The sequence below is a fragment of the Crassostrea angulata genome, chromosome 7 (genome assembly GCF_025612915.1).
Source record: "Crassostrea angulata isolate pt1a10 chromosome 7, ASM2561291v2, whole genome shotgun sequence".
NCBI lineage: Eukaryota > Metazoa > Mollusca > Bivalvia > Ostreida > Ostreidae > Magallana > Magallana angulata.
The window spans coordinates 36,681,963-36,697,008 of record NC_069117.1 but is presented as its reverse complement, the minus strand read 5'-3'; the positions used below and the strand labels follow the sequence as shown (position 1 = coordinate 36,697,008).

General features: G+C 33.8%; 1 protein-coding gene across 2 annotated transcripts in view; it reads right to left on the bottom strand.

The window, feature by feature from the left end:
- The window catches only part of LOC128192486 (protein YIPF5-like), a 33,625-nt gene extending 20,091 nt beyond the window's left edge, over window positions 1-13,534 (bottom strand). The window contains exons 1-4 of one of the 2 annotated variants that reach the window (XM_052865201.1): window positions 13,407-13,534; window positions 8,522-8,626; window positions 5,753-5,919; window positions 5,361-5,395 (exon numbers count right to left, since the gene is read on the bottom strand). In XM_052865201.1, coding sequence (XP_052721161.1) covers window positions 5,361-5,395; window positions 5,753-5,919; window positions 8,522-8,626; window positions 13,407-13,519 — 420 coding nt within the window. In that variant the 5' untranslated portion in view covers window positions 13,520-13,534. Of the gene's footprint in view, window positions 1-5,360; window positions 5,396-5,752; window positions 5,920-8,521; window positions 8,627-9,689; window positions 9,743-13,406 lie in introns of those variants that run through there. The other variant, XM_052865202.1, reaches the window with a different exon arrangement.
- Between the last annotated feature and the right edge of the window lie 1,512 nt (window positions 13,535-15,046).

The following is a 15,046-nucleotide window of genomic DNA, read 5'->3' as shown; positions in this document are numbered from 1 at the left end:
ACCTTAGTGACCAAAACAGACAGGATTGAAATCTAGACGCCTCTTTTATCAATTGGTTGAAACCACCATTGCTTTTAGGAAAATCATAGACTGCATAAAATAATAATGATGATGTCAGACTCAAACTCAAATATGAGGCAATTTCTTTCTTTCTTTTATCCAACGACTGAAGTACATTAACAGTAAATTCATTCAATGATATAAGACACAAAAACACTTAAAACCAACATGCTCTCAAATATCAGTATACCTTGTATTCCTACGCACTATGAAGTGGCGCGAGAGTTGGTGCACGGTACGACGTAACAGCGCCACAGCCAGCGCGAAATCACTGCACGTAAAAATAATATAACCAAATGATGAAATGTACTGCATGTTATGTACTATAATTAATGAATTCTCATGAAATCTACACCAACAAGTATTATACCATTTTATTTGTATTTCATAAATTTATATTTATTCATATTTTTCTGGGTTTTTTCTACTTTTTTATGAGGCTGACCTTCACACGCTTTTTTAAGAAATATAGATTCACAAGGCAGTTTTAACACCTTCTGTTTTATTTTTTCCCTTTGTACAGAGATAAACTCTTTGGAGGGGGGGGGGGGGGGGGCAAGAAACAGGCAGAACTATGCAATTACAGCAAACTTGTTTTGACACCAAATTTAATTAAAATTAATGACTGCACTATAACTTTGCAGTCAGTCTCTCTTCACATGACATGTTCAGAGGCATAGTATACGATGTCTCTATGTTATAGTAATGTGACATTGCTTCCGTATATGACTTGCAATCAAGCTTAACTGTATATTGTTTTCTTATTTGAGTACATTTGGTCTCAAGTTTCCAATATTTTTACGACAAATAAACAGTTCATTCATAGCACAACCAAGGTCATTGTGCTATTTTTAGATCTTGGAAAATCCCCAACATTCGATAATGGCGGAGGTGTCGAAGAAGGCACATTACATTAAAACAAGAAGTAATTGTCCCTCTATTTTTGCATTTATTACCCATTTATAATCCCAGTTTCAATATATCTCAATCATAAGTTCAGTTATTTAACCGTTAAACACTTTCCCCTTTACTGAGATCGATGTCGATCGAAGTTAGCGATGCTCACGTTTTTATGAAGATTGAACAAAATAACGACAACTTTACATTTACTTATCACTGTTAGGATCTGAAATAATTGGGAAAAGATTTTTTGCTTATAATACATGTAAGTATGCATAGCGGAAAGCATAGCGGCACTGTGTGGTGCATGGCGGGGGCCTATACCTCTATGCAAAAACGGCCTAGGGAAAACACTGCAGTTAATTAGCCTGGTTCCCGAGGCCTTCCGATTCTGTGCTTGCACAATCGGAAGGCCTCGGGAACCAGGCTAGGTGCATGCCAGGCCTTCTGTGCTTGCACAATCGGCAGGCCTCGGGAACCAGGCTATGCAGTTAATATTCATTCGCGTTAGATTTCGAGTTTATTTAAATAAAGTCAATTCATATTGGTTACAATAACATAAGTGATATTGTTATACTTTCATGTTAAATACTGAAATCTGATTGGTTTAGACGCTATTACCCTCAGCGTTAGCAACGCACTTAGCAACGGGTAACATTAAAAATTGTTACATGCGCGAAAATTATGCGCGTACGGTTTGCCGTAGAATTCACGTTATTCCTATGTAAAAGCAGTTAAGTTTTCTTTAAAATTAAGACATTCAGTATAACAAAATAAATAGTGCCTGTTTGGGAGGATAACAGTTGAAATTGACACCCCTCGAAAACCATTGTCAACCGACGCTTCGCGTCGGTTGACAATGGTTTTCTAGGGGTGTCAATTTCAACTGGTACCCTCCCAAACAGGCACTATTTATATAATAACATATGGAAAATATAATCTTGCTTAAAGATATTTATTATGAACAACAAACAGTTCACTTTGCAACATTCAAATAGAACTATTTTTTGTCGCGCATGTTCAGATAACTGAACTCTTTGCTGTAAAGATTATCCGGCAACTAGATGGCTATAAGCCATAATTACAACAACATCTAAATCAAAAGAGAATACTTCACGTGTATTTTATCAAATTATTACATAGAAAAATTAAATAATGCACAAATTTAATAAATATAAAAATGCATCAAAATAAATACCGCAAAAAGTATCACAGTCATTAATAACCACTGCTATATGCAGTCTTTTATATACCGTATGCAGTAATGTCTCCATTTCAAACAAGAGGCCAATTGGCCTTAACGGTCACCTGAGTAGCATATATCCAATACACAAACTTGTCATGGAGTCTCATATATGCATCTAATTAATTAGGTTTCATACTGGAGTAGAAAAATTATAAATTTGTAATGACAACCACATTTAATTCAAAAAGAACTGTGAAACCTATAACGTTGGTGAAAAACTAAAAGATCTGGTCTACAAAATAATGAATTCAGTTTTCCTTTCAGGTGTGTCGGAGTAAAGAAGATAATTTTTTAACGTTATATGCATTAACATCTATACATCCATTTTGGCCCTGCCCTAGAGTCAAAACCCATACCCCAGGGGACATGAAAATTAAAATTTCAGTAGAGGATTTCCTGGTAAACATAATTATTAGTCGGGTTTTTTTTATACAGATGTGTGAGAATAGAGAAGAAGATTTTTAAACATTATATGCATTAACACTTTATTGCCATATTGCCCCCTCATGTCCTGAACCCCTGACCCTGGGGCCATGAATTTCACAATTTAGGTAAAGGAGATTGTGGATATCATAACCATGTATTCAGTTTTTTTCCCACATGTGTGGGAGTAGAGAAGAAGATTTTTTAAGATTTAAATCATTTTTACTATATGGCCATATTGGCCCCACCCTAGAGCATGCACCTAACAAAAGGGTCATGAATTTCACAATTTTAGTAGAGAGCCTCATGGACATCATAATCATGCATTTAGTTTTTAACAAATATATATGGGAGTAGAGAAGAAGATTTTCTAAGATTTAATACATTTTTACTATTTGGCCATATCGGCCTCACCCTAGAGCCTGAACCCCTGACCGAGGGGTCATGAATTTCACAATTAAGGTAGAGGGCTTCATGGACATCATAACCATGCATTTAGTTTTTAACAAATATATATGATAGTAGAGAAGAAGATTTTCTAAGATTTAATACATTTTTACTATTTGGCCATATTGACCCCACCCTAGAGCCTGAACCCCTGACCCAGGGGTCATGAATTTCACAATTTAGGAAGAGGGCTTCGTGGACATCATAATCATGCATTTAGTTTTTAACAAATATATATGGTAGTAGAGAAGAAGATTTTCTAAGATTTAATACATTTTTACTATATGGCCATATTGGCCCCACCCTAGAGCCAGAACCCCTGACCCAGGGGCCATAAATTTCACAATTTTGGTAGAGGGCCTCATGGACATCATAACCATGCATTCAGTTTTTTCCTCACATGTGTGGAAGTAAAGAAGAAGATTTTTGAAAATTTGGCTTTTTTGCATATTTGGCCCCACCCGTGGCACCCCAGGGGTGGTAGAGCCATAAATTTAACACTTTAGATTCTTCTTACCATAGAGATGCTTCACACCAAAAATGGTAACGATTGGCCTGGTAGTTTTCAAGAAGAAGTTAAAAATTGTAAAATTGTTAACGCACAACGCACAACGCACGACGACGGACGAAGACCAATTGCAATAGGTCACCTGAGTGACTCAGGTGACCTAATAAAAATTGTATTGTGATTCTGCACTTGGCTCATATTGAAATAAAAAACTTACTAATAATGTTTCAATAAACATAACATAAAAAATGCAGGATGCAAGTCAGAATTATAATGAGAGACGATTGAAAAGCTGTCAATGTGACAGTAAACCAGGTTTTCTTTTATGTGAACTGTATCCATAATCCATGTGAACACTAAATTGATAAACTCTATGAAATGCAGTACCATTTTTGACCAAGAATGACTAAGTTCAAAAGCTGGTATTTTTTTCATAAATTATCAGAAATCAAAATCAAAATGCACACCTCTGATATATGTACAATTGATCTGCAAAAGAACAACTTCCTATCTTGAAAACTGTAGGAGCTAGGAGTTATCCATACAATGAGGGTATCCTATATGCAATATTTTGCCAAAAAATATTTTGCCAAAAAATTCCTAGCAATATGCAAACCTCTGATATATCTACAATTGATCTGCAAAAGAACAACTTCTTATCTTAAAAACTGTAGGAGGAGTTATCCATACATTGAGGGTACCCTTTTGGCAGCGGGCCAACCAACCATCCGCCCGCCCACCATTTTCCCCATTTTAATAACCGGGATTTTCCATTGGAAAACCCAGTTAAAAATCATCACATCTAAACTTCCAGCATATACATACATCAATAAATTTGTCTTTAACAACAACAAAATTCTATATTGTGTCCTATATATATCTACCAATTCTGTGTTTAAGGACGGCCGGCAGACCCAATTCACATCTACATGGTGATTTTTATGACAATTTTATAAAAGTTAGAGTTACTAAAGATATATCAAAATCAATCAAAAATTAAATAACATGAAAATCGAATTAGATTTTTTGTAAAGACCATCACAAAAATTGTGTGTATTATTTTTTTTTTCAATTGAACAAAATGGGGAAAAGTTTTTGTAAGAGAAAAAATAACTTTTAAAACTATAAGAGTTTGCTGTACATATTTTTAAAATAAATTATTGAAAAATTAAGAACAGGGATGGTTTTACTATATATTTCTTCAATACGAGTATTGATGCAGATCAAAATGTATATGATTTGTTTACTGGCTCAAACTATGTTAAATAATCTATATAGATGCTTACAAATAGCGTGAGCTAAAACAAAACTCACAACAGAACTTTGACATTTCCTAACAAAATTTGTGCATGTTTCTAAATGTTGAAAAGCATATTTCAGCATGTTAAATAATAGCAAGGTCTCCGACTACATGCAATATTAAAGTGTGTATTGATGATGTTGAACAGCTATATATTGTGTCATAAGCAATTTTTCATTGAGTTTAAGTGATTGTGATGTAATTTTGAGAACTTGATGTATGTAACAGTCACTCCTTTTTAGGTATGCGATATATCTGCACAAACCGAATTAGGTCTGTCGTCCTAAAGAGGAGTTACGTTCACAAAAAACAGAACTGACTGGCTGACTGATGGACAGAGGGTAAAAAACATTATTCTTCTTGCAACTTCTTGCATGGGGTATAAGAGTGAAGTTGTTAAATACGGATTATTATTGAAAGGTAAAATAAAGATACAAGAGTTGTCTATCTTTCATTTTTAATAGTAAAAACCTTACCTTCTGGGTTATGTGGTCAAAGTTTATTCCAAGTTCTAAAAATCAAAAATTTTATCTTCTAATTAAAAAAATAAAATAAAAAAGTAATGAGTTATTAATAAAGTTAGTATGTGGTATATCATCAAGAAAATTGAACCTAACACATATCAATATCAAATATAATTGTTGTAAATGCCAAACAATGTATACAAAAGACAAGAGAACAAATGTCATTCAACAAACCTAAGCCCTTAAATTGTTAAATTAATCAAGATGGTCTGACCTGGTGAATTTGAATTCTCTGTCATTAAGTACCTGTAGATAATGCTCATTCCAATTGTTTAATGTACAGTACATTTATTTCCAATAAATTCACACAATTTATGCCAGCTAATGAGATCATTGCTTTTTACCTTCTAGAAGTGGTGGCTCATCTTCATAGCTGTCAGAACTGCTGGGGCTCACGAATGCAGCATTGGTGTCAGGAGTCATGATGGACCCAGTGTACATGTTGGTCGGGGAGGCAGTGTAAGGCTGCTCCGAACTGAAGCCCTGGCTATAGTCAAACTGACCAAACTGACTGTGAACAAAAAATATCATCTAGTTAAATTTGAATGCATGTCCTTTAAAAATTATACATGTAATAATATAATATAATAATTATGAAATTAGTTAACATAGAAGAAACAAACAATGTGGGTATGTTAAGGAGGTTGAATAGTCAACAAAATAACCATCATATTCACCTTCAATTTTTTAAACATGATATTTTTGGCCATAAACTATCATTTAGCAAAGAAAAAATCCAAATACTTCAGCTTTAAATTAAAAAATGTCCCTATGTCTTTATACAGCTGAGCTCTTTGTCTAAAGGAGGTAAACATAGTCTAAAAATGCCCTTGACCATTGGGCCCTATTTAGGCTTTCAATTAATTTCACTGCAATGTCTAGAAAATCACTTGTCTGTACTTCATACGATACATCATGGTTACGGTAACTTTGACCTCACAATCTCATGCATTTCTATCAATGGTTCATGGGTAACTTTATTGAAACAGCCATAAAACCACTTGTTACCTTTATATTAATGCTTTCATAATACTAATGACTGAATTAGATATTATCAAAAGTGTATATCTAATACTCAGCAGCATAAAAGTTTCACATGATATGCAAAGTACATGACTATACTGTATTAATAAACTAATGGTTCGGAGACTTTCCCTGCTATGTGTATAAACAACTGAATGAAGAAATTTTAATCCATGTTAAACCAGCATGATGCAGGTGAAAGATCAAGACAAATTTTAGAATATTATGCATAAAATTGGTAGAATATATTCCGGTAAGTACCCAGGTGAATGATGCCTGGGAAACCTATGAATTAACCCCAAATTTACGTAAATCAGGCTTGATTAGTAAAAATGTTATGTATTTTGAGGGTGAAGCAAAATATCATTTTCATTGTCTCTTTTACAAATTACCGTATTTTTCGAAAATTAGGTCGATACGGTTTATTGGGCAAAGGAGGCTGTTTTTAGCCAAAGAATAAAAATAAGTATAAATAGGTCGACTTCGAAGAATTGGTCGAAAAATTACCGCTAGTTCTAATGAATAATTGGTTTAAACCAATAACGTTATCATATAGTAGCCTTTAATCTTATTTCACAGTTTTAAACAAAAGGAAATAAAATGTATTTCTTGAAAACATCGTAAGAAAATGTCTGAAATTGCATCAAAATTTTCAAACCAATTAATTCAGTACGGCCGGTTTTAATCTAAGATCGTTTTTTATTACCTCCCTGCCATGTGTACAAACTGGTGTTAACCGGGGGATAGTAACCTATCCTGGAGGCATGACTACGGTAGCACATGCCACCCGTGTCTCTGTGTGACTTTTTACTGTGTATATACACACGAGTCAACCTCTGATCTTATTGAAGCCTGCGGGCATGAGTAGCACGTGCCGAGAGTTCAACTGTGTATAAACAAAGTAAGCGCTACCTAGACTGATTTCAGAGACACCTGGTTAAAATTTCATCGAAAGTTTTATGTTGAATATACAGAAAAAAACTTGTTCATGTATTCTATTATGAAAACAAATTATTTTTTTTTATTTCTACCCGACGATATTTTCCCCCCGTAATTACCCTTTGTACGGTTCTCATTTTACTTTTACCGCGCGAAATCGATTTCCTGTTTATCGTAAGCACACGATCAAAATGTATGACAGCATATAATAATGATCGAAAGATGATTCAGTCAGTGATCTAAGTACTTATTACTATTTACTGTACGTTTAATTTTGTTTAAATGATAAATTACTACAGTATATTGATTAAAATCCACACGATTTTTACACGAAAATTCAAGCAGTATTATAGTAAACACTCATGATTTTATTGGAGGGTTGCATAAATTTTTGCAAAATTTCATATCAAATTTTCCAACCCAAAAAAAACATAAATTTGGCGAAGCGATGAATAGGGGGAGGTCCACGTGTCAGGAAAAAAAGTATCGACCTAATTTCCGAAAAATACGGTAATAAATAAAATGTGTGTTTTGTACAATTATATCAAAACAACAGACCTGTCTGATTAACAAATGAATAAGGCGTTTGGTCTACTATGTCTTTTGTTAAAGAGTATCAGAGTTAATCAATTTTTTGGTTTACTCTTTTTTTATTTTGCTTGTCAATATTTGAAGATGTTGTGGTAGGTCTGACCCCCACCCCGATCATCTGTCTGACACCTAGCTATCAATGTCAATAGTAAATGAAAATATGAAAGGTCATTTCACAATATTTCTCACATTGTTTGCCATATAGCATTTTATTTTTCTGTGCTCTGAGGCCCATTTAACCACTTGTTGACGCAGATCGATACTGCTTCATCCTTAGACATGACATATTTTGTTTAACTTGGAAACGGTGCTTTTTTACCAAAATATTAAAAAAGAGTTCATATCACAGGAGATTACTCCCAGGTAGAAAAACATTCAAGAGAGGCAACTCTAATTCATTGTATGAAAGAAAATGCAGGTGCAGATATTTTATATCAAGAACATTTCATTGCCAATCCTTTAAAATAATATAAATTTGTTTACTATAAAGGACATCAGGTTCAACTCTCAAGAAAACATGCATCAAAGATTTTTCTAAATGTTACAGATTGTTTTCTTACGCATCTTGTCCGAACTGCCCAGGTCCCATTTCATAATTGGTATTTTGGTCATAATTGTATTCTCCGCTGTAAAAGCCATCATTTCCTCCAAATTCACCAGACATTCTATAAAAAAAAAAATACTATAAGAATGCATTTAAAGTTTTAACAGATGAAAACCAACAGGCCTTTAGCCCATATTGCTAACCACATTAACAATGACTCAAGCTTTTACATGTAACAAACAAAAAGTCTTGGTACATGTATTATAATAAGTATGCATTTGTTTATACATAAAAAAATTTAATTTTTTGCACTTCAAATTCCCATTGGGATATTATATCCAAAACAGGCTATTATATTAGATGTGGGAGATAGGTCCCAACCTGTTTTATGCACTTTATTGTGGATTTACTCAATATCTGTCAAAATAAAACAAGAGGCCCATAGGCCACATCACTCACCTGTGCAACAATAAACATAATAATATCAGCTATATGGAGTCATATGCAATATATCTGAACAATGTCGTATAATAGATCCTGTGTATGAAAAAATTCTCTTGCATACTCTTATGCTTATCATTGAGCATGAATTTTGTACATGTTGATGTCATTCTAACTGTCAAGTGATGGTTTTTATCTAGTATAAGGCCAAAAAAAACTAATGATTTGTTTCTCAGGCACCACCGCATCAGTAAAATTATCGACGCATCAAACTTTTTTATCGTTATCTTTCCGGATTTTTTTTATCTTATCTTCATTGGTTTTCTCTATTATGGAATCAATGTAAACAAATGCTCAGAATAAATGCTTGTCTCTGTCAGTGAAAAACGTAATTTTATTTGAAATATCTACCCAGTGACCAACCTAAGGGGCGACTTGGGCTAAATACAAGTACCGTATTTTCCCGACAATTAGTCGGTATTTTTTTTCTCTGAAGCAGAGCACCCAACTTATCATCTTGATCGACTTGTCAAAGGCTTGAGGTCAGAAAATTGTTCAAAATAGTATTAAAAATCTTGGTTTTAATCATCTTGAGTTGGCTGTGTGATTAAAAATTATGTTGTTGAATTCATTGTTCATCTTTAATAATTATCATTTTCACTTATCTGTTAACACTAGAATACATAATAATAACAGAGTTATTAAAAAATGGCACATTGTCTTTAATCAATTAAAAGTTTTACCCTTCTGTTTTTATAAACACATCATCACATGGTTCCATATATCACTGGTGGGAAGATAACATTGCGCAGTAAAATTGAAACCAACCTTGAATGGAAAAAATTATTGCAGTAGGCCTGGGCATGTTTTAAAGTTTTATTATTTTATTAGTAAAAAGGTTAGTGGAAAGTATAAAAAATAAATATTTTATGGTCAAATTCAATCTTAAAATACGTAATCGGCAATTATCAATACTATTGTTTATACAGTAGGCTGACACCAGTTGTGCTAATAATCTTGCCCTAAGGCTGAGATTTATACGGCAATTTTACTCCCTGCGTATATAAAGAGTACCGTTATAAGAATGATTATAGTTCATTGATTAATTATTGTCCAATTCTTTGATTATTGTTAATTAAAAATTTTAGGAAACGTATGTGTGTCGTATATTGTTATTTTCAAGTCAAACAAATGATTGATCTTTTTCTAACAGTGTCTATGTAAAACAATAGCGTGTAACTGCATTACTGGATACAAAGTAAACAAGTTTCATCAAATCATAGTAATTGCTAAGCTTTCTGCACTTGAGAGCCCCCTTTGAAGTCCGACACGAGACAGGTGCATGCCTATGACACCGGAAATTGTTAAACAAACACTGACCACGCGCCAAGTCAACAGGTGGGTGGTTACGTAAAGGCGAATACACTGGCGATGGTCAGTGTGGATGATTATTTTAATACATGGGAATAAAATATTTCTGACAAAGTAAGTTTAGTTTTGCATAACACGCGATTTCTGGAATTGTTTAAAATGCAAGCGACTTTGTAGATGTTGCCCGTATTTGAAAATATGATGCATAACTATAAAGTGTAATTGTTTAAATGTTAATCATTAATAATAATAATTGGTAGCAATATCGGAGACATCGTGGCATCATACACTGATGTTACTGCAATTTCATACGCCATTTTGAAGTGATAAGATCGACATATCGTCTGAATCGACGTAGCGTAGGATTTTGTTAAAATTTTGGCTAAAAATGAGCTATTTGACTAGTTGTCCGCATCGATGATTCCTCGGGAAAATGCGGTATATGTAAATATAAGTACTTGCTTTTTGGTCCGTAACTTCGCCAGAATTTCCTCAGAAAGAGAATGAAGTTGCCCTGTTTTCTGAGTTCATGATCGTGAAAATTAACCCCAAATGCAATAAAAGGATAATTATCTATTTCAAAACACATTTTCATTGCCTAAGTTAACCCCTGTTGTGATTAATAACTAGCGACTGTCTTATCATTAGAGGTTATAAATATGGTTGATGCAACCACATACTGTGCACTGATGATTATAAATTTTAGTGCTGATATTACAGTTAGTTGGTAACTTGTAATTAGTTAATAACTCTGCCAAATTATTACTAAAATAATCATAAAACCGTTTGTCTACAGTTATCTTTAAAATTAAACGAGTCCAACTACATGATGGTTATAATTGGGTCAAAGGGTTGGACTAATATCTCCAAAATACTCTGAAACACACAGACTGATTTTATATTATTTAGCTAACACAATTACAAAACATTTAATCTATAAAAATGTATGAATACACCTAATGAATTTAATTCAACAAATTGGATGAGTTTTTTTTCTCAATTTTTAGGAGCTGTTTTATTTTTAATTGACTTGCTTCTAATCCAATTTAAATTAAGGTTGAATCTGTGTATACATGTATTATCATTAGCATTATGCCACTATCAAAGAATAGAAGTCTACCTGATTTTTCAAACTTCTCTCTATTTTTCTGTGAGGGAGAACTCCCTAAAAATTTCTTTGCTACAATATAAGGTGCATGAAGTCTCCCTAAAAGTTTGCCCTAGGTTGGTCCCTGTTAAAGGACTTGGACACGATTTGAGATCAAAAATTTTATTTTTATTTTTTATGTATAAAATGATCTACTTGCCCAGTTTAAATGATTGACCAAAATATTAAATGTTAAAGTCAAGTTACAAGCGAGATACAGAGGTAAGAATTGATAGTTATGTAAACAAAGCTCGAGTCTTATAGTTGTTTACAAAAAATGTAATGTAGAATTTTACCATTTCTTGGACAAAGTGACATGTAAAAAACAATTTAAACTAATTCAATATCTTCATAAATACTATCATCAACAAAAGAAAGTTACATTTGATTAAAACTTACATCAATACAACACATATGTAAAAATGACAATATTCGAGCTTTGTTTACAAAACAAAGAATTATGAACTCTGTATCTTGCTTATAACTTGATAATTTAATTCTGGTTGTAACGCAGCATTTGATTGGATAGAAAAATTTAGTTAAATTTGTATAACCTGGTTTGCACGTCACAAGACACGTCACACTGCACCAACGTACTAATTCACTTGACGTTACGTTTGAATTTTGAACAGATTTATATCATTTTTAAAAGTAAAACGGACTCAATTTGTACAGCAAATTCCAGAAAATTAAATTATAAGGAATGAACTCAATATCTACCCAAGTTATACTCGTATAACCTGGGTTGGAGCAATTTACGCTTTTTTATAATCCGCTTCGCGGATTATAAAGCGTAAATTGCCCCAACCCAGGTTATACGAGTATAACTTAAGTAGACATTGAGTTCATTTCTTAAATATTTGAGTTTCAAATTTTGACATAGTATTATAAACTTCTATATTTATCAGTATAAACATTGAAAATGGAAAAACAAAATTTGAAAATTTTAAGTCAAATTGTGTCCAAGTACCTTTAACAGGTTGGGACAAATCTCCCAAATGGGATATAATAGCCCATTTGGGATATAATAGCCCAAATAGGATATAAATTTGAAGTGCAAAATATAAAAAAAATTGATTTTGAAATTTTAGATATAAATCTGCGTTAGAAAAAATGAAATACAACAACTTTTGGTAAACAACTTTTTCTGTAGCTGTACTATTACAGAGATTGATCCCTCAGAACATGTATATCCAAAACTTCTTGGGGATCAATCTTACAAACTATAGACATGTGACGGTCAGACCGGTTCGAATACCGGCGCCAGATAGCTCAGTTGATAGAGCACCTTACTAGAGATTCAGGGAGTCCAGGTTCAAATCCCAGTCTGGTCTGTATTATTTCTCCTATCCTGTAACATTTGGTGCCGTGACCAACCCCTGGAGTGGAACTGACAGGTGAACTCCTGCCAGGGGAAGAGCCTGGGGTGGAGCCTGGGGTGATCTTCGAGGGCGAAGATCATTTAAGGGGGGAGGAATGTGACATTCAGACCGGTTCGAATACCGATGCCAGATAGCTCAGTTGGTAGAGCACCTGACTAGAGATTTAGGGGGCCTGGGTTCGAATCTCGGTCTAGTCCGTCAGTATTTCTCCCATCCCATTACAGACAAATACAAATGTAGAAAAACTTCTTAACCAAAAGTTGTTGCATTTGATTCACATTAATGCAGATTTATATCAAAAATTTTAAAATCAAAAATCTTTGTTCTTTGCTCTTTAAATTTATATCCTATTTGGGCTATTATATCCCAAATGGGCTTTCATATCCCATTTGGAAGATTGGTCCCAACCTGTTTAACAATGATGAGAGATTTGTATTTCCTTCTGCGCTCGTCCCAACGGTCACACCGTAAAACATATTATATATTGGCTTCGCCCTCCAAACGGTTACACCGTAAAACATTAAAATATAATCTTTAAAAAAAAAATTAAATGATACTACCTTAGCACCTGGAGTGAGTCTGAGGCTGACGTGTTTTGACCGGAAGTACTAACAATTACGGAAAACGAGTCCGATATATTTTCAAGAGCAGTTTTGGTTTGATGTTTTTGCATATTGAGTTATTATGTTCTTATTTTATGATTTTGTTAATTTCTATAAATCTTCATGAATTATTTTTTGAAGATGATTATATAGAATATTTTATACATACTGTTTTAGATCGGGTTCAAAATTCTAAAATGAGTCCTTTTCCGGTTACCATACCATATAGGTACGACATGAAATAATATTCGTGTTTCAATCGACCAAAATCTAGATCATCAATAAATATTTTAACTTTCTTTGTTATTATATCACAATGAAGAAATATCAATTTCGTAATATTGGTAGAATTTAACTAGCTAGAAGTGCTTCTTAAGAGTAATTTCGTCTTTCCTGGGCGGGAGTTGTATACCGTATCATTGTTTACATGTTCTTGCCTTTGATTCACTGTCATCAGTCATTTCAGCAAATTTACTATTATATTGCAATTTTTAGCGCACCGAGACGAAGTCCGGGGGGGGGGGGGGCTTATGCCTTATCCCCGGCGTTGGCATCCTGAACTGGTTAATAGTTTTTGGTGTAGGTCCTGTACAGTCGATTGACTAGATAGAATGTTCTGTCGTTAAAATGACAGATGTCCTACGGACCCGGTTTAACGATAGAATTTGTCCCATATATTCGCTTCGTGGCAAATAAAAGAATTATATCGCGCTGGGTCTCGCCGAAATTTTCATATGAATGGTCTCAAATACCTACAATATTGCTCTTTTATAATCCAATTTTACCACATTAACTGTTTTTGTTTTGCCTCGGACTAGAATGTCTCGACGTCATTGGATGAATTGCGTCACGTGATTGCCTTATAAATTTCTTTACACGGCGGGCGTCAAATTTTATACGGCAACATGGCGAACGTAACGTTATTTGAGCTGATTTTTTACACAAACGTTCAACCATACCTTTAATTTTTAAGCCCCAAAATATTTAGAGTGACCCCCCCTTTGCCCGTGACGTAATAAAACGATCCTATATACAATGGCATCCAGGTTTGCTCAAACGACTGACGAGAAAGGTACAAAATTAGAGAATAAGCCTATGAATGTAATTGTTATATATTATCTTTTGTTGTTTACATATCAAACTTTAGGTCCTCGACAAAACAAAACACTTATTACGTTTGTTACTGACTGTTTACAGAAATTTGTGGGGTCGGTAAAGTCCATAGAAGGCTCGGCTCCGCCTCGCCTTCTATGGACTTTACCGACCCCACAAATTTCTGTAAACAGTCAGTAGCAAACCTAATAAGTAATATTGTAACAAAATCAATGCCACTTTCAACATCACATTTGAAAATTTGCTGTCTACGGTCGTCATGTTTATGATATTATAAAATCCAAGACAATATTCCAAGTGCGATTTCCAACAAAATGGCCGGCATATTCAAACGTGTATATTAACAAAATACCTTGGTGCGACTCGAAATTTTGTGGACTTTACTACATATGCATGTTCAAAAAGGTTTGTAAAGTATAAAAATGTGTTTAACCCCTGCTGACTATTTTTATCAGACTTAAAATCATCTCAAAGCAGACCCGCTT